Source organism: Rhipicephalus sanguineus, chromosome 1 (genome assembly GCF_013339695.2).
Source record: "Rhipicephalus sanguineus isolate Rsan-2018 chromosome 1, BIME_Rsan_1.4, whole genome shotgun sequence".
NCBI classification, from domain to species: Eukaryota; Metazoa; Arthropoda; class Arachnida; order Ixodida; family Ixodidae; genus Rhipicephalus; species Rhipicephalus sanguineus.
The window spans coordinates 51,937,740-51,963,584 of NC_051176.1; the positions used below are offsets into that span (position 1 = coordinate 51,937,740).

Sequence of the window (25,845 nt, forward strand, 5' to 3'; positions counted from 1 at the left end):
CAGAACGACATCTATACGTACGTGAGCGACGATGAGGACCCGCAAAGAGAGATAAGTATTCCTTACTATTTTTGTTCCTGACTGTGCCGGAGCCCGCAACATGCCCATCATCTGCTTGGTAATACACAGTGGCACGCTCGCTTGAATCGACGGGCCGCCGCGACATTATCGCACTCGCAGTGCAGCATGTTGCACTGTCGTCAAACCACGCGTTTCACATCCAGCGGCGAGAAGACAGCGAGGCTGCAGACACAAAACGCGCGCACACGGCCGACACAGCTGAGTAGTTGAAAAGTGGCGTTCACAAGGCTGAGGGACGATATGGCGAATATCACGACGGCTTCGCTTCGGCATCACGCTGCCGCGGGCAATTCGGAACTTAACCGACTCTCTCCTCGCGTTTCTTTCTTCTTTTCGATTTTTTTTTCTTCGCGCGCACACGCGCCACAAAACTTCTTTCGATTTCACTTCGGTAGAGCCTCGTCTTGATTGCTTGCTCTTGAGCTGGCGGACCGCAGTGGGCCGTAGCCATCAAGGTCAAAGGGCGCTTTCTCTCTTCCTCTTGAACGCATACAGCACCCATTCAGAGCGGCCGCTCGAAGAGAGTTGCGTATATTTCAGATGCGAAGCAGCTTAACGCGGGGGCTTTGTCCATCCCTCCCACGGCGTCCACAACCACCCTGCGCATGCGCGGTCCCTACCTCTCTTTCCTTTCCTAGGCTTCTCCCCTCTCGCGCGCCTCATTCTCTCCTGCGCAACGCCGCGATGAGCGTCAGCGTCAACGTTGCCGCCAGTGTCAGCGTTAGCGCCAGCACAAGCACACCACGGGAGGCGTCCACACCCCCACCGCGCATGACACTTTACTGACACTTTACTGAATAACACTTTACTCTTGCTTATTGTAAAATACATTTATAATTGCCCCGTCATTCACTTAAGCGACGTGAAAATGACACTGCTCATCAGGGCATCAGTAAACATTGTCCTCGTGGAGGAATTGCAGGGAGCGCACTGAAGCGCCTACCAATGTTACACGAAATAACACTCTCGTAACATAGCCTATCTATGTGGAAACGATCACATTTCTCAACCGACAGATTTTTTTTTTATCAGTGTACGCGTTCGGGGTCACGATGTCGTGGTTTCTGTACCATGCCACATATTGAGAAAAGCCACGACGCACGCGTATTTAAGTGATGGGAATCACCATGCGAATAGTCCTCCGAAAGGCACTTGCAAAATTCATGCTTAGATAAGTTACTGAAGTGAGCTTACGTCGTATCCGTACATTAAAAGGCCGAGCTTTCCTTTTCTTTTGTGGCCCCATTGGCTAAATGTGGCGCCCGAAATGCACCGATATATCTGTAGAAGCCATGCTGGTTTATGCGTTGATTATATTTTGTGTAGTGAATCCGGCCAGAATAAGCAGCCTCGTGTTGCCGCTGATATGTCTAGAATGTTCAGTGATAGGTAATTAAATGTTAGAAACAGCACTGCAGAAATCTTCGAAATACCCAGGCCCATTGATATTTCACGGGAAACATAATGATTGTAATTAAAAGTAAAAGAAACAAGAAGTAGCCTGACATGCGGACTTCATCGGACGCCATCCGGACGCGGACGGCATCGAAATTCCGCGATCAGCCATTTTATAGGGTATTTTTATTAGCGTTCCACAGACGCTTTTAACTTGCACATTTATCTAGAGTTAACCATAAAGCTCTAACAATTGTCACTGATCCACCTCCACAATGTCTCTTTTTTTTTCTTTCGCGAAACACAGGTGCAGCGGGCATGCCACTACACCCTTGGGCGTCGAATGCAATTCGGGCAGTGAAAGTTCACTTAGGAACTTCATGCAGCGCCTTCATGAGAAGCTTTAAAAGAGGAGCGACGAAGCGTGTTTCATTGCATCATTGACCACTGCCATCACCAACAATACCAACGAGAGCCACAAAGAGCCCCATTGAATGAAGTGTCATTTTGAGTGTGCCTTTTTGTATGCGTGGACGCTTAGCTGCACTAAATGACTGCTACGTAGTCAAGCTATACTTACTCAACTGTCAAATAAATTCTTCAGAAGCTCCCAACTATTGTGCAGGAATATTCATGAAGGTAAAAAGTGTCATTCACTCGTCTGCAGCCCGAAGCAACAAAGGAAACCGGTACGCGCTGGGCTTGTTCTTGGACGAAACGTGCTACCTTGTTCGCGCTCTCATGGCCCTGGGGATGTCACAGATACTCGGCAGCAACTAAAATTTCACTTGCGTTTCCAACAGTGCTGTGCCCCGCCACGGTGGTCTAGTGGTTATGGCACTCGACTGCTGACCCGAAGGTCGTGGGATCAAGTCCCGGCCGCGGCGGCTGCATTTTTGATGGAGGCGAACATGTTGGAGTCCCGTGTACTTACATTTAGGTGCACGTTAAAGAATCCCAGGTGGTCGAAATTTCCAGAGCCCTCAACTACGGCGTCTCTCAAAATCATATCGTGGTTTTGTGACGTTAAACGCCAGGTATTATTATCCAGCAGTGCTGTGGTGAGATGTCAGGATGTTCGTGAGTGCAGTGTAGTAGTTTGGAAAGCCGTTTTCGAGTCAATGAATGCGCCTGATATACGTAGTCAAGTTCAAGGGCGCTTTAGCCATCTCAAATTTAGCTACGTTCTTGAAATCACTGTTTTCTTGCTTATGCTTCGCTCAGTGGGCACCTACGACCTCCCTGATTGGGTCAAAATGCTGACAAACGCGAATAACTGTTCACGACATATTTTCTTATACTGAAATAATTATTAGTCTTCCGCTAATTACACACATCATGAATATTTTGCGCGATACAATAAGCTCATCCTATTTTTTCCACGCCAAGCATTCCAAGATCACAGCTGTTTTGCCAGTGCCAACGGTGATTACGGGCACCGCGTACCGATCTTTTACACTATCATTCCGCAAGCAGCGGCCGTACTCAATTTTATCGGGGGCCACGCTATGTAATGAAGTCATTCCGCTTTCCTGGTGTCCAACTACTACAGTTAAAACTCGATTTAATGAAGGCGAAATTTACAAATTTCTAGATCTAACGAAGAAATTTATATTCATCGGCCGGTGCCCATAGGGTTCAACGTTGTCATCAATCCGAATTAGTGGCTCAAAACGCGATTTAACCTAGTTTTTTCGGAAATAAATGGGTAAAAAATGCAGCGATTTTTTTCTAATATTGACACAGACTGGTTTTTCTTCGGGCATGCGCTGTAACGCTATCGCATTAAAACTTCTAGCCGCCCTAATCACGACCCTTCTTCGTTTTTAGTGTAGCAGTGGAGACTCAATCAATCAATCAATCAATCAATCAATCGATCGATCGATCAATCAAACCAAATTTATTTTCGCTTCAGACAATACCGTGCATTGTCACTGCGAAAATAGGGGACTAGGCAAAAAGAAAACTACGCTTGCGCAGCTTGACAAAGCTCTTGTCACCCGTACAACAGCAGAGACAGGACGAAAGATCTAAGCAAATCTATATAGCCACAATATATTCAATACTGTTACCGAAAGCAGTTATATAATCTACGATGTTGTAATGAAAAAACATCGATGTTTTAATTTACAATCACTTTAGTAAAAAGTGACTGTAATCCGACTACTTTAGAGTAGTAGGATTTTCCCAATTTTTGTGGCGCGTACGTTTTTACCCGTAGATCATTTCTTCATTTTTAGTTGACGAGTGGCGAGTAGTGGGGTTGGCCCCATTTCTGTGGCCATACCTTTCTGTTCGGTAACAAACGGAATGCCCTAGCCATATATAGCTGCACCGTGAAAATACGGCTTGTCCTACGTTGTAAGCACGAATGGTACCAAAAGTCACGTGTGGCGCATGCCTGCAGTCGCCAAGCGAGAATTAAGGTTATTAAACTTGAATTAAATATTAATTAAAGTAAAGTATAAAGTGATTACAAGTTATCAATTAATGCCTAAGGTAAATAAAATGTGAATAGGGGATATTCGTAATGCTTGGTGCTCCGGCAACATTGGGCGCACCCGCCATTTTTTGTTGGGCGCCATCGCGGAATCGTCTGCCAGCGTCTCCATAAGGAGAGGCCACGGAGAGGCTGAGCCGCAGTTGTTGGCGAAGCTTTCGGACCAAGAAAATGCGGCTGTTTCTTTCGTCATCCAGAGCCGGACGGTCAGCGGACCTCACTGTGCTGCCACAAAATCGACGAGAACTCAATATAAAAACCCATCCGGACGGCAGATGCAACAGGCGCACCGCTTCGCAAACCTAAACTGCTGTTCTCTAGAGGCGTGCGCTTCCGATCGGAGGTAGGAGTTCAAGAAAAGTATTCTTTGCTGAGGAGGTGTGACTGTCAAACTTCTAAGCTAACCTTGCACCGCGGCGGCAGCATTTCCGACGGAAGCGAGAATGCTTGAGGCCCGTGTGCTTAGATTAGTTGCACGTTAAAGAAGCCCAGGTGGTCGAAGTTTCTGCAGCCCTACGGCGTCTCTAATAATCATATTGTGATTTTGGGACGTTATACCCCAGATATTATTAAGATAACCTTGCATTGCAATACATCTCCATTGTGTTTCCGACTGATTTTATACACGCGTCATAAGCACTCGTCAGATATCGACACCACGTTGTCTCCGCGCGACCTGTGCAACGCTGTGCTGCTTTCCTCGGCTCATTTCTTTAGCCACAAGTAGCTCAACACCGTCCACAGTAGCGTGTTGTAGTTTTTTTTTTTCTTTGAAATAAACAAGGTATGGACATGTGCATGAACGGGGCGCCGCACACCAAAGAAAAGTACTGATCGCGAGTTTCAACTGTGTGCGAAGAGAGCGGCCCGAGTAATGCTCTTTTACTGCACACTGGTTGTTTATAATGTTTTGTGGTCGTAATCTATCGCGCGGATTTAGTACTGTCGTTCTCGTTTTCTTGAACGCTATACGTGTGCGTTCATTTACATATATTTTTAAAATATTGCGCTCTTTCCTTTCGCATGCCATGGAGGCGTGCATTACCGCCCGTTATTGCGAACAGCATTCGGGCGTCCGCGATCAGCGGATAGATGAGTGCGATGATCTACCTAAAGCCCCTTTAGATCTACCAGATCTACCCAGAGGGTATATATGGCTCTGGATCTACCGAACAAACAGCTCCATCTACTGTACGACTCCGTTACACTTTGTTCCGCGTTCGCAGCGCACGCTGACCGAAAAAAGCAAAAAAAAAAGGGGGGGGGGGCAGTATAAGGGGGTATAAACGGAAGGGCGGACGCAGCATGCGGGCTTGTACTTCGGCGCGCATAGCCTTGCGAAGCTTGCAAAGAGATGCTTGTTGGAATCTTTGTGCCAATCGTGTCTCGTGTGGAGGCACTGATTTACCGCGGACGCGCAGCAGCGTCTGTGGCACTGCCTACACCCGTTTATAAACGTTAATTATTGCTTTCGTCGATTCCCAACACCGACAAGCTAAGGTTGATCAATCGTGCTCTTTCGCGCGTGTGCGACGTCGTCCGTCTCTTTTAAAATGTATTTATCGTAATATAATGTTCTGCAAGCCTAGCTTATGTTGCAGGCGAGCAACTATGTTGCACGGAGAAATAAGAACTGCGGTTGAAGAGCGCTTTTGCGAGCGCCGGTCATGTCCGAACCAAAGCACAGTGGTGCCGATCTTGTTGTCGCAACAAGTTCGCGTCGGTACATTCTTTTTCTTCGTTTAGGTAACTGATAAATTCGTATAATATAGTGTTACCTTGTTCCCGGCATTGTCAAAGCTCACTCGTTGCCTGAACAGCGCACCAAGCAGTGGGAAGTCATCGCGGACGAAGATAAAAAAAAACCTGTAGCTAGCAACTGAAAGGCTGCGGTATGCGACTGATTTCGTTTTCGCGCCCAACAAAACGTCGCGGATTGAGCTTATGGGATTGTCGACAGATGGGCTGTATATTTTGAATATTTTTACTACCATGCTGTGGCGAAGATAAGGAAACGAGGGAGCATGTTCTGACTGAATGTGGAGATATCCACCCAGGTGTACGTTTGGGAACGAGCCTACATGAAGCCTTGGGATTTAGGGACACCAATGGAAAACTGAACACAACCGTGATTGAAATAAGTAAGAGACGGTTAGAGTATTGGGGGCAGAAGATTGGAGGGAAAGGACAAAAATAAATATTGGGGGAAAAAAGGACATTCTGCCGTAAAGGGCAGAGAACTGGGCTGAGAATTTAGGTTTTTTTTTTTTTCCTGTAGTAAGATAGATTTAATCGAAGTAGAGACGTTAGGCCAATATTAAAAAAAAAAGAAGAAAGCAAAAATATTTTTTTTTATCGAGCCTGGTGGCACACTTGTCACCGCCCCGTTATAAAGGGGACGGTCATAGCATCCATCCATCCATCCATCCATACATCCATCCATCCATCCATCCATCTCCTATTAAAGTGAACTAAAGGGAGTCAAGCGTGAATTAAGGCAATCTAAATCTAAGTCACATGTGAATTAAAGTAAATGAAGGTCAGTCAATTATGAATGAACAGGGTATCAAATCTGAGAGCATAGGGTTTAGCCAGTGCTCTCCTTACAGTTAGCTTAAGGTGTTGTCAATTTTTTGCTACCACGTAACGTTGGTAAATTAGTTCTTCGTGAGAAACCAAATCGTACCGCACGGCAGTTTTCTGTTTTGTCTTTGTTTATATAAGACAAATGACTAGCGTCTTTCTCACTTCGCAGAAGGTAATAGCGGAAGTAATAGTTTCTCTACTACACTCTTAAAAAAAAGAGAGTCAAAAGGGAGTCATGTCTGCTTGACTCTCTTTGTGGCAGCCGATGACCACCTTTTTTTCTAAGGGGAGTCACAATGCTCTGGTCGACGCTCCTGAATGACATAGATGACTCCCTTGCTCCAAGGGAGTCAGTGATGGTTCTGCATATACAGGGTGGGTTTTTTTTAAAAAGAAAGCTTCACTGGCTGCGACCAAGATACAGTTCGCTGCTTTGGCTTGTGGTATACCGAAAAATTTCGGTTGAGAATATATAACATGGGATCGTAAAATGTGGAATTACGCACGTATTGTGTTATGGCTTCAGTTACGATATTGCTGAAACGGCGCTTCGAAAACGTCTACAAGTAAACAGGGTTCTTAAAAAATCTTGCCCCCAAGCGAAACATTGAGAGTTATGACAACGTTTAACAATGGCAGCGCTGACAAATTTGTGAATCTTCGCACGTTTGCAAGCGAGGTTTGTAGATTCCTACGACAGCATGTATGGCAGAAAACATACATTTATTAGTGAAATGGACGTGCATGGTGTTGAACGCACTGGCGATCGGGAACACATCTAACTCGACGGCCGTAAAAACATGTGCCGCAAAGCTGGCATGATAACCGCGCAGACCGGTTATCAAGGCGACGCTTTACCGCGTCTCCTAAAGAGCGACAATACTACCAGAATTATAGCGCGCGTGGTCATCATTTCGGCCCGCCACAGCTAAACTATATCTTCACGATAATCCGCGCGGGCCACCAAATCGCTCAGCAAACGTTGAGCACAGCTAGGCACGCACACACGGCCTCACCGCACTCTCCCTAGCCCCTAGAGCAGGGGATGCACGTTCACCTGCGCCCCCTCCCACCGTACAACCCTTACAGACACACACAGGGCACGCTTCGCCTCCTCCACCCTGATATTATTCAATAGAGCTTTAACTATGCATGGATGTGTGTTCTATAGCACCAAAACAAAACCGAAACCATGAGGCGTTCGTGGAGGCAACTTTAATCCAAAGCCGAAGCCATCAATACGAGACAGCCATTTTGGCCTGGCGTCGTTAGACGGCATTGTTCGTGATCCGTCTCGTTGTGGTCGTTCTTTAGTCCGCCAGAATAATCTGTGTCGTCAGGCGTGATTGCAAGTGATTGTTTTGCGCGACTTTCTTCGTGCTACGCATTCGTGGCGTAGTATCGTATCGTCGGCTCGCTCTTGCCGTGTCTGGCTGATCGTTTTGCGTGACTTTCCTTCCGTGCTATGCATTCGTGGCGTAGTATCGTGTCGTCGGCTCACGCTTGCCGTGACCGGCTGAAGCAGTGTCACTCAGTGTTTGGGAAAAGCAGCCTCCGGACGGAGAAGTCCCTGCAGTAAGCTTCGTTTCGTCGTGAACTTGCCTGAGCAAGATGGCAGCGCATGACGGATCCCAGTGGCACCGACAGACGAAGCCTGTGGACGACGCTCCTACGGTCGTTGTAGATTTCAGGTGAGTTCTGCCGGCTTCTGCCTACAACTCTTTTATTCGCTTCACACGTAGCTTTGCCACTTGTCTTTCTGATGTTCCAGTTGCACGGATTTTGCTATCGTGTTTCAATGGCTTGGCAACGACGAAAACCGCACTGGACTATCCAGTAGCGGGTAAAACGGAGTGGTGCGCGCCAATATCGTGTTTCCTTATTCCATACATGCCAGAAAAACATGAAATTGCGAGTTGAAATCTCGGTTGCAAGTTGAGTGTGGTGACACGTAGAGCAACGTTGCACCGATATATATTTGAAGGGTAAGTAAGATCAGCTGATCAAAATCAATCTAATGCACCCGGCCCGAACATGCCTGATATCCAGATCATGATTTTGCCTCGTGAAACTCTAGAATTTAGTGTTTCTTTCCTTTGCTACCCAGACGTTGAAACACGTTTAATACATATTTATTCGCTGCATATTCGAACTTCTCGCCGTGTTTGCTTGTTTGTTTGTTTGTGTGTGTGTCTGCGTGCGTGCGTGCGCGCGCGCGTCCGTGCGTGCGTGCGTGCGTGCGTAACTGCTATAAAACTTTGATGCAATAGCTTTTGTAGCACGGTTTCATTTAATTGAAACAGTGGTGACTTGATCTTATGATGCTAAAAATTATCATGCAACAAAGGTAAATGTGAGTTCACTTCAAAGTTGTAGTTTTTTGTTTTTTGTCCACAAACTGCATACGAGCATAACCTCATCCTCCTGTGATACTTGCTTTGTCTAATGTGGTGTGGTGCTAGTACCTAATAGTAAACACAACACCGGCTAGTAATAATGGCAGTAAACATACTGCTCAAACGCTGTGTTGCGTGGATATTGGATGCAGTCTACAGTGATGTTGTGGGCAGTGGACAAAAATCCTTTAAAATGGACTTGGAAGCGTTACGCTGCGAAGCCCAAGGACGCGGGTTCTATTCCTGACCCCGGCAGCTGAATTTAGAAGGGGGCGAGATACAGAAACTCCCATGCCCTCTGATTTGTGCACGTTGAAGAACTCCAGGTAGTTGAAATTAATCCGTGATCTCCCACTATGTAGCACCGCTTAATCGCATTGTGCTTTTCGCTCATAAATCTCTAGCAATTATTACTTCGTCATTATACCTCGAAACACTCGCTGTATCCTATTTGAATTCTATTCGCCATAGTCTGCAATGAATATTTAGCACTTTTTACAGCAGGGTACCTCATTTGACATTCTTTTACAATGCACCTTAATTGTCCCAATTTCGTGCCATAATCAGCTGTTGTTTTTAATATGTATATAAGTCACTTCAGCACTGTTCCTTTTTGTTTGACCGCTTCTCATCACCTCGATTGTTTGAGGTTTGAGGTGATGTTTGTGCTGCACAGTTTGCCCGAGTTTGCTCCCAACCCTCTATACTGGTCAACGCTGGCTGGTGGGTTGTCCTTCCAGACAAACGGAAAAACGAGACCTTTGCCTGTTGATAACAGATCTGAAGAAAAAATGGCACATTAGGCCTTTAGAATAGCTGCACCTTCGTGCAGCTGTTCTGAAGCCAGGCACTAGAAGGGCACGCTCACAATGATGCGACAGAAAGAAGGCAGTGAAGGCAAGCCTAGTCTTGTCGTACATTCGCCATGTTTCGTGTAGCTGTATACACATTTTGCCGTTTTCTTCGTTAAACTAATAATAACATAACAATAATAATAACAACGCCTCGCGCTTTCTTGACATACGAATGTTCTTCGAGCGAGACCAGGTCTGCTGGTCGTACGAGCCTAGGGCCAATAAGCCGCTTCTGCCGTTTTCTTCGGGCCACTCCAAGCTAGTTAAAAGGGGTATTGCAAAATTAACCCTAATGAATGCGCTTCGCCGCTCATGTCCTCACAAGTGTTCGTGTAGTTTCCAGGCGCAAGCTGACCGCCTGAAAAAGGCGGGGTTTCCTCAGTATGTCGTCACATCTGTGGCGGAGGGTCTTCTCAAGACTGTCAAACATGCTCGCGAGGGTGAGGAGCAGGCTTCACCAGAAACGGAGCCTGTCAAGCAGAAATGCGCCGTCATACCGTACCTTCACGATGTCTCACATAGGCTGAAAAAGATAGGAAACAACGCCAACGTAAGAGTCGTCCTTTCAGCACCAAACAAGCTTTATAATCTGTGCAAGGCCTCCTACAGTGGTTCTGAAAAACCCAGGTGCTAAAAAAAGCACAAAGAAAGCTTTGTTAAATGTGAGAACAACATCGTTTATGAGTTACCGCTGTCCTGTGGCAAGAAATACATAAGGCAGACGGGACGGTGTGCCAATGACAGGCTGTGTGAGCACGCAAATAACGTGCGAACTGGAAGTGTGGGACATTTGGCTTTCCACTGCAGGAAGTGTGGGTGCGATCCCATGTATTCGCAGTGCACTGCGACAGGAAGGAGCCAGGCACAAACAACACGTGAGATAATTGAAGCGGCGAAGATTGCAAGTTTGGGAGACATGTGCATTAATGCACCTTCAATTGACCTATCCATAAAAGAACTAGACTTCCTAAGCAAGGCCCACAGGGTGACTAGACGATAGTGGTAGTCAGGAATGACCGCTTGATCTCTTAAAGGAGAAAAAAATCCGGTATCAGGTTGTTTGATTGCTTATCATGCATACTTATTTGTGGTTTTACATGAAGCCTTCCTGTACAATGCGCCTGCGTGCGTTGCTTTTTGTTGTCTATATATATATATGTACCACTGTAGAAAATAAAGCATATGTTGGAAGTCAGCGCTGTGTCCGCGTCGGTTTTCGTCCCTGTTCTTTTGCGCGCTCAAAAATGTCAAACACACACACACATATATATATATATAATGCTTAACAATGGTGGTGACGTGGCTAAGGACTACGCATTATTCGCAGGATGTTGTGCCTATAGTTTAGGTGCTTACTGATAAAACAGTAGGTTGTCATTACAATGTGAACATGTATGAAATGGCATGAAGTGTTTAAAACCGATTCAAAGAATAATTTTACGAATCGCAGAAATTTCAGTTTGTTTATAGGATGAAGGCATGCAGACGTGAAAGAGAAAAGACACAGACAAACCAAACGCTAGCGTTTGAGCTGTCCGCATCTCTTCTGTTTCCGTGTTGCATGGCTTACTTTCTTCTAGAATCAACATTTTTGTTGTTTTACGCGAGCGGAAATTGTTCTGAGACTCATCTATATAAGCTTCGAGTAGTATTTTATTTCCCCCAGAGGAATCGAGTGCAGCATTGTAAAGTTGCTACAAAAACTTGTTGCGGCTGTCATGCATCCACCACAGTGTTCCTGTTTGAGTAAACCCGGTGGAAGTGCCTTGTTGAGTAACAAGAGGTAGCGGCACCAACTTTCGTCGATTGTCAGATAAAAACCCTAATGGTGTTCGCTCTGATTTGAAGTTCTTTTGAAATTCTTGATCAATCTCTATAAAACTTGTTTAGTTTATGTGTATTTGTACGCTGATTTTGAAAATGCAAATATTTTTTTACTATTATATGTCGTGTTAATTAAGTATATCAAACATTTCATGTGCCATGTTAGGCCTGCACGAGTTACAAAGTAAGCATATCACAATAATATGAAATGGGAACTGTATGCAACATAACCAGAATGCATGTCCTAAACCCACTTAACAATAGTCATAGTATGCTGAACATTGACCAGTAAGTGTATGTCTAGCTGGTGATTCGCTCACGAGAGTTCAATATTACGTAACTTTTAACTCAAATGGGTTTAAAACGCAAGTTCGTATGTGGGCTAGTGGGTTCATGAACATTATGCCAGAACAGCGCAGTAAACTCCTTTAAAACTATTGCATACAGTTTTTATCCCCTAACTATAGCGATATGTCGATTTACATTGTAACTCTCCAAGTTTGGAAAGGCTTGCTCATCAAGACACATGAAATTTTTGTGTCAAAACTGCGTTTTCTTCCAGATAATTGCATATTTGAAATCGCCACATAAGTAAACCTAAACTCAGCAAGTTTCATCAATATCGACCAAGAAGAAAAATAAACGCATTATTTGTTGCAGAGTGTCTCATTGAGTACCACGAAGTGGTCACACTGACTCTTGCCAGGGGAGTCATGTACACCACTGTCCTTAAGGACAACGGAGTCAAAGGAACGCTCCAGTGGGGGTCAGCGTTACCATGGCAAAGGGGTCACCCTGACTACCTATAGGTACTAGCGGCAAATAAAAGGTAGTCGCATAGACCCCTGCGTTGGGAGTAATACATACTCTCTCTGCTTGCGAAGAAGGGAGTCGTTGGTCTGAAGAACGAAGGGAGTCGTTTGACACCCCAAAAGGTCATCATATGTGTAGCGAGGCGATTACCACCCAAAGGTAGTCAGTACAGACACCCTTTTTTTTAAGAGTGTAGTGTATTTCTCTAAGAGTAAAGCAACACGCTTTGATAACGCCTACGTAGTATACTGCCTGCCTTTCATAAAATACTGATCAAGCCTGATCAGCTATTTGGGAAACTATTGCAGCCACAACCAAAGAAATGTATACCTGGAGGATGTAATCATTAGATGGGCATTGCTGCTGCTGTTTAAAACAGTTGAGGTGCTCGCCGATCAACATTGTCAGATTTTGAGCACTCCTGGTTTTGGGCCACCACGGTAGTACAGAGGTTATGGTGCTCGGCTGCTGACCCGAACGTCGCGGGTTCGATTCCGGCCGTGGCGGTTGCATTTTCGGTGGAGACGAAAACGCTAGAGATAGGTGTACTTAGAATTAGGTGCACGTTAAAGAACCCCAGGTGGTCGAAACTTCCGGAGCCCGCCACTACGGTGAGCCTCATAATCATGTCGTGGTTTTGGCACGTAAAACCCCAGCAATTATTGCTAGCACTCCAGGTTGAAAGGACAGGTGCGCAGTCGTGCAAGCGTAAAAAAGAGCATTTATTGCATATTTCAAACGGCGACGCTTCTAGACGAATTACAATGACGCAGCATGCCATACGAGACATCGCGGAAATACGAAATGTTCAAATCACCTTGTTAGAGTATTGAGCGAATAATGTCGACTGCTACCAGGCACTCATGCCTAAGAATCACATTTTCTAGCGTATAACCGACCCTTGCATATAACCCCCAACTAAAGACAGCGGAAATAAAAATATGAACAAAAGATTCCAGCGTGTTGCCGTTAATCCGCCTTCCTCGCATTACATTGCCGTAAGGCAGTGCCGCGAAGCAAGATTATGCACCAAAATTTACGCATAACTAGGGATCCGTGTTTTCGGAGTTTATTTTTCTTGCAATTCAGAGGGATTTTTTCAGCGTTTACTTTTCCGGCGGAAATTCGGCGTTTATCGGAGTTTTTCTTCTAAATACCCAATTCTCCGAAATCCGGAGTTTAATTTTACAATATTCTCAATAAGCCGAAATTAAATTATATCTGAACGCGAAAACATCAGTACACGTGAAGGGTATTTTAGTTGTCTGAAAGGTTTAAACGCACAAACACATATACACAAACACAAATACATGAATACAAAACACCTATGCGTTTGCACGTATTCAACCATAAAGCTTGTTGTAATACATACAAGCATACTTTACTAGCTTCGAGAAAGCCTAGACGCCTAAGCACCACCACCACCAGAAAGAAGAAGCACATGTATAGAGCGTAGTGCGTAAATGCGTACGTTTTTCTCGAAGTTATGTACCAACCACCCCAGCAACAAGTTCTGCTAAGATACTTTACTAGGTTGCTGCTACTGATGCAAGCGCTCTCCTTTCGATTCATAATCCACAGTTTTGAATCGGAGCACAACGCAGCTACGTCGGTTAAGGCCTTCCCAGCCTTCTGAAGAGCGGTTTGTATCAACATGCCAATTGATGCTGCGTTACACTGGTGAACTAACTACTTGCAAGTCTAGCATGAGCTCGTCGTCGTGGAAGGTTGCAAGCACCGCCACTGCCGGACGTCTGCGGAGTTCCGGGGACTTGTCGATGGTGACGCCCCCCCCCCCCCCCCCCCCCCCGGCCCGACTCGCTTCAACGAAGATTTGGTAACCCTACTCAGAATGGCGTCGCCACGGTATGTCTTCGCGCCAAATACCGAAGATGGCGCCACCGCGTTCCCTTAGCATCTCAATGACCACTCCGGCTGCAGCCGCTGTTATTTGCCAATAGTCTATTTCCGTTCACTTTTGTAAACTCTCACCTCGGTTCTCAAGCTCACCTGAGATCAAACTATGATTACCCACTCCAAAGCTGTTTTTTTAAGTAATTCAGCTGCCCTTTAAGAACTAGCACTGCTAAATTTATCGTTCGTGGTAAAATCCATATTCAGTCAATTTGTCTAATGGCGCTTCATTCCATTGACCATCGCTGCAATATCCTGTTTCGCGTGGATACCACACGTGTTTGCATTGCTGCTGGCCTCGTGTTACATCATCACTCTATTCTTAGCACATCGGTTTGTGGCGCTAAGTGGGTCGGTGCCGGAAGCGCCAACTACATGCAGTTGAAGAGAGACTGCATGGAAAAAGTTGCACGGATCGCAACTCCGTGCGCAGAACTGGCGCAAGATGAATGAAATCCTACTTCACTTTCTTCAAGTCTCGTTTCTAGGCCCTTAACATAGAGCCTGAACGACAGCTCTCGCAAACTGGTTCAACTATTTTGGCCCGCTGGGCATATTTCGACCGCGTTCAAGTATTTTGGACACCTGGGCACTCCCGAAGTTGCCGTAAAAAAATCGACAACAAGGAAAACGTGACATATGTGCAACACCTCCTTGAATAATGTGAAAATCGCTGCAAATTTTAAAAATACGTGTACAAAACCAGAGTCGCTATAGTCAGCGAGCGTTACGCAAGGAAAGCAGCGGTATCAAAATATTCGAGCTCAGATTTCTACAACAAAGAAAAGGATGGGAAAGGAAATCACCGTTGGTGGGTCCCTTTTTCTTTCATTTCTACTTCGTTCATCGTAAATAGACAAAACTTAACCTGATTTTAAGAACTGTCTTTTGAAACTACCCGGTTCTTGGCCAACCCCTAATGTATGTGTAGCTTCAAGGAACTTATATACTGCACTACGCTATACACTAGATGGTTAGTGCTGACCGCCGGTAATGAAGTGCACATTTCCATACTCCCACAAATTTCACACTTTCAGCGAGTATAGGCACTTCTGGAGCTAACTGGGACGGCCATCACGTGCCATTGCCTGTAGTTTGTGTAGCCACACTAGGGAGGTGCCCCACAACAGCGAATGGTAATAACTGCAGCCATTTGACGGAAACAAGCATTTGGCACATCCGACAACATCAATTATCAGCGTTGGCTGTGCCGCGTACAGTATATATACTAACGCAGCGCCAAATTTACGCCCGATATAGTGCGCACGCATCTGTATGCTGTGAGGACGCTCGACCAGCTCGACTTTTAGGCTCCTCGCAGCATAAAGATAGATGCGCGCGGACATGGCTAACTATTGTATTCAAACTACCGCTCAGAGCAAATGACGCACGTATGATCTCTGCAGTTAGTTACACAGTGTTCCGCTGCTACGCGAGTATTCCTGTGCTGATACCACCTGAGAGCGTGGGTATTCGCATGGAAGATGGACTGGCTTCCTACCCTTCAGCTTGTGCACACCGTCTTGCGCGGCCGGTTCGCGCGACAGTCACCAACTGACGGCCACCCGACCTGCTGATGCCTTTATGTTCCCTCTGATGAGACTGTTCGCAAGACTGCATCCGCAAACTACCGTATTTTCCAGCGTATAACCCATACAGGATATACAGAAATTTAGGACATAAAGCCGGTGTGTGGGTTATACGTAGGGCTCCGTGTTTTCGGATAGACCCAAAAATATCCGATAAGCACTCGCCGGTAAAATTTCTGACAATTCGGATTTTCCCGATAAACTGATTTTGATGGCCAATATGACCCTGTTCAGCTCTTTATCGAAATGGCGTGTTCTAAGCGGTGATTGTTACATCGGCCGGTTTGGCCGATATAAACTTTACCTCACGCGCCAGTTTTGCGTGCGCTCTGTCATGCCTGCACCAGGCTAATGAAGCTCTTGGCAGCCTCTTTCGAAGCAAGAGTTCCGCGGCACGCACGATGCCAGGTAGTGTCAACTACAGTAATGCCTCGGTGATACGAATCTCGCGGGGTTACCAAAAATATTCGTATGATCCGAAATTCGTATCACCAGAAAAAATGGAAAATTAGTATGCGAAAAAAGAAAGTTTGCATATGTTTTGATTCAGTGTTTCTCAGGGCCGCAGCGACGTCATGAACAGCTCCGCATAATTGCCAGTAAAGTTTTTAGACGTCAACGATCATACTTGTACTCGTAAATATACGGTGCATGCGCGCTTGTGTAGTTAACGACCCAGATGTGTTGTGCCCGTGACCGCTCGTAGGCCCTTCCGAATCTTACTACGCTTTTCTGCATTACACCAGAGTACTGCGGCAAAAGTGACTTAAGAATCGCTTTGCACACGACAGATAGAGGCCAAGCTCAATCGCCAAGACCACTCGCTTCGTCTCTTGGGGTCTTCATCCACCTTTAATGGGACTTCATGACAGACCCGCAGCCTAAGTTTCAGTCTTGTTTCATAGAACGTCTGATTGCGGGGACATGGCTTGCATCGACGTGGCAGGCACGTGTTTACACAGTACAAAGACGCTGCTGCCTCGAGCACAGGAGCACGCCTCAACGCGTCGCCAAAAAAAAAGAAAAAAAAAGAAACGCGACGTCAACGTCATCTGTAATCTAAACACGAAGGCGCCTAAAGGCATCCAAGATTTGCGCGCACTATCTCGGAGGCAACGACGCACCGTTGATGGTCACGCAGCGCGCATGCCCGCGCCCGCGCATGACTGCAGCGCCTTCCGCGACAGCGCGGGCAGCACCTGTTCGTACCTGTGCGCTAGCGTACGTTCGTATCAAACGTCGGGGGGTGCAAATCGGTTCGCAACAACCGTACTCCAATACATTGCAGGCTAATGGGCCTTGGCCGGGACCACAGAAATATTCGTATCACCCCGAAATTCGTACGAGCCGTGATCGTATCACCGAGGTTTTACTGTATGTTGGGAATACCTACAGTCAGTGCGATAGACATTGCGACGATAAGCTCTTCAATGAAAGACGGCCCCATTTCCCCTCGTAGCCACCGCTATCCACTGCAACATTGTTTCGTGCGTGCGATTCGAGCCAACTTCGTGTTCCGTAGCGTGACGCGAGTTGTTGGGCGTGCGTTGGATCACATAAAAATTTCGAACTAGACGATCCGGAACAAATCCGTGACATATAGTTGTCCCGACCGGGACGGCGGGGGACTCGGGACGCTGTATGAAAAGTTGGGACACTCCCGCAAAATCCGGGTTTGTAACCATATTTCGGAGGCGTCCGTGTGACATGCAAGGTTCACTTGCTCCGCCAGCCCTCTCCCTTTCAGTCCGCAGCCGCTTTTTCGTCTTCTTTTTTTTATTTTTGTTGTTGGACTTCGTTGTATCGGACGCCATGTGTTGTGTAGGGCAGGAGCGCGGCGTAACCACGCGGCAGGCCGAAGAAAAAGGCCGAGCGACGGGAGGGCGCGTACACTCTTAACCTTGTCACCTTTAGTAAAAGTATACGTTTTTGAAATTCGTATCTGTCTAACTTAAAGGTCATGCATTACCTTTCGAAATGGTAACTTCTAACGTATAAGTCACGGTACGTTTATAAGTTGTAGAAGAATCTTTACTACAAACGTTAATTTGCAACCTCTAAAAGCGTAACCTCTACTAAAGGCATTATATTTGCATCCTTACAGGTATCTAAAAAGCTTTTAAATTATAAGTTTACACTGTAAGCCTTTAAGTGAATCTTCATGGGAAATACAGCAGACCACTAAATAGCTGCATGGGATTTTGCCCACAACCTCCTCATGCCTCGTGCAAAGGTCTTCCATTGGACTGAGAACATAACACGGGGCATACAGAAGTTGTGGGTTCATAGCCCCTTTACACAGCAAGCTGCATTTTGCTTTTATTGACCTGGAAAATAATTGTGCCCTGAAAGAAAGATAAGTATTACTATAATTTTTTACCTTAGTGGTCCCCAAACTTCCTAATCCATAGATGTATATAAAGCCTGCGTGTGCACAGTATTACGTGAGAAGTATGAAGAATGGCGAACTTGTTCGGCATGCACAAAACCATGAGACATTCAGGAGCACAGGCTATCAGACCTTTGCCCGGATGCAAAATAAATTATAGGAATTTATTTTGCACTTTATTTAAGCACTTTATTTAAAATGCAAAAAAAGAACATTATTTCAGCGTTATATAAGCAACTGAAAAGTTTTTTTCTTGGAGCAATATTAATACGGGCACTTGTTGAACATCTGCCGAAATAATTTTGGCAACTGTGATGTACTGATCAGACAATGTTTCTTTTTTTTATGCGCGAAGACGAACTTCAATCTGTTTGAAATGAGTCCACGTGGGATTGGTTCTTGAGGCCTGAGACGTTTCTGAACCAGATTCAGGGTTTGCAAAAATGCAGATGGGTAGGCGAGGTTTTTTAGGTAGTAAACAAGAAGGCATATGATGACGGTACGCTCAATATTCAGTTCCTTCAAGTGAATTATATCTTCTTTGCTGCCTCCATACACCAATACTTGGTCCTTGGATGCCTATACATGTGGTGCAGCAATTTCTACTTGGGTCGGTAGCACAGCCTGTAATTTGAATCATGAAAGACACAAAAAAATTAAGTGTTAAATATCAAGTGTCACTATTTGCTATAACAGTCAGCCTATTTGGTATACACTTTTCCCTTCGTCCAAGTCGATTTTTCGCACCGAATTCGACACATAAACACTTTGAATGTGTTGTGTCTTTCACGCTTTTTGAAGCTACGCAGACAGAAAAAAAAATTTCTGAACTTACCTCAGTGATCAGTGAGTGCTCTGACGAACCTTGCAAGTGACTCGAGAGTTATGCAAATGTGGTGTCCCTTCCTTGTTTGTCGGAGAAAATTTGTGCCGCCATATTTAGGCGTTGTTCCGCTTCATCCACGGTGCACCCGAAGCGCAGTTGAACCTCAGCACAAAGCTATGGCAGAACAAACAAAACAGGAAAAGCTGCTTATTTCCACTTCACTATATAGCTGCATTTAAAAATGAATTTGGAATAAAAGTCAGGTGACAGTTTTTTGCGCCTGCTTATATTTTAAGAAAAATACAGATAAGCACCCCTCATCCCACGTAAAGAATAAGGCGTGTACTAGTGTATTTAAGAATGCTTGCCGATTTTGCTGACGAGATTCTGCTTCGTCACGACTTCATTTAAATTTCGTCGCTCCCTGGTCACATTTAGTTTCGGACTTATGTAACAGAAAGGCCGCGTTTCTTGCTCGCCGGGCGCGATCAGTTTCGATATCGGCCTTGAAATTCGACTGAGAATATCTCGTAATTTCTGAAAAAATGCATTTACTATAAATTGTAATGAACTAAATCTTTCTATTGTAAACAATTGCCTACAGGTCAATATTTATTAAAAATTAATTAACGAAATTTTGTTAATAAGGTGCAGCAGTTATTTCAGATGAAGCAAAGTATTTCCGCCTCGACGTAAAGTTCGTGTGCGACAATGACAGCAGCTTTACTGTCGCAGGATTTTCATAAAACAGTTGCACTGTCTACACTTTAAAGAAACAGCCTGTACAAATCCTCGATGAAAATGTGAAAAATATTGCGGGCAGAAAGATAGGCAATTCACCTTTAGAACGTCCAGGTTGGCAGGTTGATGGCGCACACCAAAAAAGGTTGTAGAAAATCTTGTATGATGACGAATGACAATAATATTGTACGTTGCGTCTCTGTGAATTTCAATGACACCTACCATTGCCCCTATGTGATTCACCATCTTATGAAAGCATGTTTTCGGCAAACCGAGCCTCCAGGTTCTCGGCTAAACATACTGAAGTCGATGGTTCTTGTCATGCGTAAATGCGTAAAAAAAAAGTACATTTTTTAGTTATGTAGCAAACTAAAGGGAAAACCTGCGATCCTATGTTGCCATCTATATTTTTTTAGCATAAATATAAGTTACTTGGTAATCTTGCATAATTTTTGAACGTTGTATATCATTTGAAGGAGTGCTGACACAAAATTCTGAAAGCCACATAAATTATGGCATAGATTTGTTTAGGCACATATGCATCATATACAAAATATCAACGGCTAATGTAGCCTAGAATATCATTAAAATGGATTTTGGTGCGCGTGTCACGCAGCTGCGCGAGAAACGGCCCACCTCACGACATCGACACCAACTTGGTCTAATGGCAAACAACAAACGGCCACCTGCATCACGAGTTCACATTGGCTGCCATGACTTTTGAGAGCGCTCTTTTCTAGCAGACCTCCTCAACGGAAGGAGGGGGCGCCTCTGCAATACAATTGTGGGGGTTACGCAAATTTGCAACATACCTGAGGGGATTATAACAGCACCCAGGGAGCCTTCTTGCTCTTGTTCACCTTCATCATTGGCTCACACCCACAATTTAAAAGAGTTTTTCAACGTGGTACTCATGTGAGCGCGGTTTTAAAAACTCTCGTAGCCAGCTATGTTTAGGGTTAGGGTTCTTTAATGTGCACCTAAATCTAAGTACACAGGCCTCAAACATTTTCGCCTCCATCGCATTCCACAATTTCTTCAATGAAGGCGACTGTCATACCGTTGTTCACGTGCTTGTATTCGAGCCAAAATTCGTGAGCATCACCTTTGTTTTTCCTCCACGAAGCTCGCCTACTCCTCTTGCGACGCAAACGTCTTCATTGACCAACAAGCGCTGGTTACCCTCGATGACGCCTTCCAAGTCGGTGGCTCTTTCGGTACAGACGGAAATAACGACGCTGGGGAGAGGGGGTATGGTGACCTGCTCGTCGAGCACACTTAAGGCGTGGTTCCTTGGCGTCGTGGGGGGTGGCAGAGCTTCTTTTGAGGATAGCGTTATGGACTCAGATCTCAGGTCTATTACGACACCTTGTTCACTTAGGAAGTCCATCCCAAGTATCACGTCCCTGGAACAGTGCAAGCTCGCAGGATAAGTTCGGTCACTGATCGTGACTCTTGCTGTGCAGACTCCAGCCGGCATGATCAAATGACCTCCAGCGGTGCGGATTTCAGGTTCTTCCCAAGCAGTCTTAACTTTCTTCAACTTCGCGGCGAATGATTCACACACGACGGAATAGTCGGCCCCAGTGTCGACGAGAGCGGTAACGTTGTGTCCGTCGAATAGTACGTCGGGTCATTAATCCGCCGTCTTGCGTTGTGCTTGGGTCGCGGCGTCGGTTCACGGCTGCGTCGGTTTGTTCCGTAGCTTCCATGTTGTGTCGTCGGGTCTTCTTCGGTCCGCGAGGTTTCGTCGGCAGGGCTTCGTCTGCTTCGCGTCGTGTTCTGCAGGTCTCTTCGCGTTGTCGTCGTCGGCGGCCGCGGAGGATATTCGGCATTTCGTCGTACAGCAACCGCACCTCCATCGGTTGCTGCCCTTAGTTTCGCGGATACGGGCTAGGCGACCGACCCCGGTTTGGCCAGTGTACTGCTGGCGGTGCGGTGACATGTAGTGGCCGGGCGACGGCGAGTGGGAAGGTCGTCGTTCTTGCCACTGTGTTCCGGTGAGGTAGTCGTCGATGTCGCGAGGCCGTTCGCCTGGCCGCGGGCGCGGCGCGTTGACGGCGAATCCGCGTAGCCCCATCTGTCGGTACTGGCAGCGGCGGTACGTGTGGCCGGCCTCCCCGCAGTGGTAGCAGAGCGGGCGGTTGTCGGGGGCGAGCCAAACGTCGGTCTTCCTTGGCGCGTAGCGCTGGCCGTAAGGCGGACGGTAGGGCGGCTGTGCTGTGGCGGTGTGGCGTCTTGGCGTGGGCGTAGAGGAGGATCATGACGGCGGGCTGCAGCAGCATAACTCATAGCTTGCGGCTGCGGCTCTGTTAGCTGAGGCGCGCTCAGTGTCTTTTATTAAGCTGTTCTCTTTTGCAATCACACTGTGACAGAAATGAAAATTGCATGCATCTTTTTCCACTGCAGTCAGAAGACTCGATCACAATGCGCGGATAGCACACGATTTAATCCTGTTTGCGGTTACATCGTGATCGAAGCCCTATTCGGTTCAGTCATGTAACCATCAAAAGCGCCGATGCGACAAGCGTACTAACAAGAGCCTACTGGACACAACTAATTTCAGCAGATATTTTTAAAACTCCAGCTAATGAACAGGCAGAACAACAAGAATAGTTTAGCAATGACAGCAACGCATCAAGTACAACCCACGCTTAGGAACCAGCCCCGGCGGGCGCCGAAGTCCATATTGTATGCTATGGACGCAAAAAATTGGGGGACGCTTAAGATTCGCCTTTAAGAGTTGAACGCGATAGCGATATCCGGCGCAATCCTCATCGTGCTGTGCTTCGCTTGTCATGAAGTTCAGTCGCCCGGTCTCACACATACGCACACGCACACACACTCGAAATACCTATAGTAAAGGTAAATGTTTCAGCCCTCTTCAAGAGCACTTTTATGACAACACTGTACCCACTATGTATGTGTAAGAGAATGCGCGCACTAATGTGTATGCCCTTTGTAATGGGTGGCATGATTTAAACCAGCAGCAATTACGCGCGTAATACTTTTTCGAAGTTGCATTGCACCCACAACGTGTTCGTAAGGCAACACACGCAGTAATGTGTGTGCCGTTTCTATGAGTGGCCGGCTTTAAACGCCCAACTCGTTATGCAGTTCACATGGGGTGACGCCCGATGGCAATATACGCTTCTACGCCGTTCTACTGCGATATTACATCTCGTACTGCGGCACCTGTCCACAGTACGCGTATGTTTGTGAAGCATTAAAGTTATTTTCATTACAGTTCCACGCAATGGAGTGGATCTGTGGTAAAACACCTGCTTGCCACGCAGACGGCCTGGGTTCGATTCTCATTCGAATCTAATATTTTTTTTATTACTTATTTGATGTAAGATGATGATTTTTCGCTCACAACCAATGACGCCGACGCCGGCATTTCTGCGGAACGAGCTTTTAACGTTGTCGGGGTAAAATCCACTCCTCTAGCATCAATAAACATCTCTTTAACAATGTTGAATGTACGAAACTGCCAATGGCTTGTTGAGACAAAAGGAAGCAACTTACCGTAGCGGCGAACCGGCACGGCAAGGCGGGCGTACCCAGCGCCACGTGACCGGAGCAGCCGGCGCAGCATCAACGTTTCTGTGGAGACGGGACGCCGCAGAGCGGAAACCATAGAGAAATATACGAAGCGCCGATGCAACCCGCTGGATGCATGATAAACTGTCTCTCTTTGAAGCGAAGTGGTAGCGGTCATCGCTACGCCATCTGGCGGGTGGTTAGACCCTCAAATGCTCGGCCGCAAAAAGGCCCTTGTGGCCACTCTTTATGTAGTATGTTTCTCTGTGCTTTGGGCGTGTGCGCGTACTCTCGCACATTTCGTCGATGCGGTCCATAGCACGGCGCATATCGGCTCTCTGGTCGACGCTCGCGTGATAATAGGGGGGAAATGCAAATGTGCGCATTATTTCAATGCATTGTGCTTGATGTTAAAAGCTGAAATGTTTATGGAAACAACACTCAATTTCCAAGTCAAGAGATGATCTCAATCGGGGGCAGCGTGGCAACACTGTGCAGAAAACTTAACTCACTGACTCAGTATCTGAACAGCGGTTATCTGTTTAACGCAGGAAACGCCACTGCGCGATAGTGGGCCGTAGGCACAAAAGTAAGGCACGTGACCTGAATCAATCCCATAAACCTCCACCCACGAGCGACGACAACCGCCTTTCACTGCGCTCAGCTGGTCTGCTCGGACGCGGAATTTCCTAGCACTTGTCGTCGTAAGGTCTTCCTAAAGGTAAGAGCTTTCACGACAGTGCCCGTAGATCAGGAGGAATGCAGTACATTGTTGTAGCGCGCGTAGTCTGCCGGCCGTATCCACTCAGCCTTGTATATCAGGGTGCCCTTATTATTCAAAATCGCGCAGTGTAGCGAAGGAACCTCGGAAATATTGGAAGGTTTACGTGTGCCTATTAGTTTCAATTTGTTTTACGTGTCTGACTGGTTTTGTAGGCTCATTTAGCGAATGGTGCAGTCTAACATATTGGTACAGCCCGTCGCCGTTTATATGGATACATGACAGCGGGATGTTTTCATCGCGTGAAGCGCGTCCTCGCGATGTTCCCACATGTAGGCAGTCGTTGTGCCACAATATCATTCAGACATTGCCGATGCGTCTGGAATTCCGGGCAGTTGTCGAATCTGCACAGTGTTCAGTCCTAGTGCTGGAAGTACTGCTTTAGTGGGACAACGTGCAATGCACTGCGTTGTTTTGTCCCCCTCTCCACGAGACTTTGTGTTGCCGCGAGACAGTGCAGTTGTTTTTCACCTCCTCGTTCTTCAGTAGGTAACGGCGAACGCTCTCTGTATATTACCCTGCAGGTCGGCCATGACTTCTATTCTCAACTCGAGTGGCGGCGGCAAGACGCACGAACGTGAGAAGCCGCAGACCCGCTCTTCACGAGCTGGCGTGACATTTCCAGTTGGCCGCATCCACCGCCTCCTGAAGAAAGGCAACTACGCTGTGCGCATCAGCGCCGGCGCGCCAGTTTACTTGGCGGGCGTGCTCGAGTATCTCGCCGCCGAGGTCCTCGAACTGGCCGGCAACGCAGCGAGGGACAACGAGAAATCGAGGATCACACCACGTCATCTGCAGCTGGCCATCCGAAACGATGAAGAACTGGGCAAACTGCTCGCTGACGTGACCATCTCGGAAGGTGGCGTAATCCCACAAATTCTTCCAGAACTACTGCCCAAAGCCACTAGAAGCAAGGCAAAGAAGACGGGCGATCCGGGAAAAGCCAGCCAGGACTTCTAAGTAGTCATCATCCTGCTGTCATTTTCTATAAGAATTTAGTTTTTAATCTGACTCTGTATCACGTTTGGTACTGTGAATAAAAGAAAAAAAGACTGCATATCGTGAATAAATTTTTTTTATGCGGACTGTTGCTGTATTGAATCTATTTAAGGCAACTGCTGGTCGCGGCATTCATTTGCTAGTGTAACATTACACAAGACATTTGCTAGTGTAACATTGCACAAGAATTAAACATTCTGTGTATATTTGCGCCGTACTTTTTCCCTTCTCATGGCAACCTGGTTTCATCGCCCTCGGAGTGCGCGAAGCCTGATTCAATGTACAGCAATCTTGTGCAGTGCTTTTGAATGTTTTGCTCAGATATCATGCACGACGCGTGTAGCTAATTTAATTCTGGATCTTACGCGACGACATGCAATAAAGCTATAGCATGCACGATTGCGCATGTGTTAAAAACTGACGCGTTTCAAGGAAGATCAGATTATCGACGACTGTGCTGGCTGATATCGTTCACTGTATGTGTTTCTTCCTTCGCAGGGCGGAGGTTCGCGCAATAAAGAGTACAATCGTTACCGGTTTGATTGCTGCATTCCTCACTGGCAGAGCCACGGCACAATAATAATTGTTTGGGTTTAACGTCCCAAAACCACGAT

General features: G+C 46.4%; 1 protein-coding gene and 1 long non-coding RNA gene across 2 annotated transcripts; one reads left to right on the plus strand and one right to left on the minus strand.

Moving 5' to 3' along the window:
- Positions 1–18,690: 18,690 nt before the first annotated feature.
- LOC119385374 (uncharacterized) lies at positions 18,691–19,397 on the minus strand. The gene is made up of 2 exons (XR_005182169.2): positions 19,177–19,397; positions 18,691–18,965 (listed from the first exon to the last, which is right to left on the minus strand). It is a non-coding gene; the product is annotated as an uncharacterized LOC119385374 (long non-coding RNA).
- Positions 19,398–24,763: 5,366 nt separating this feature from the next.
- LOC119387051 (histone H2A-beta, sperm) lies at positions 24,764–25,240 on the plus strand. The gene has a single exon (XM_037654389.2). The coding sequence runs from the start codon at positions 24,764–24,766 to the stop codon at positions 25,190–25,192; it is 429 nt and encodes a 142-aa protein (XP_037510317.1). The 3' UTR covers positions 25,193–25,240.
- Positions 25,241–25,845: the final 605 nt, after the last annotated feature.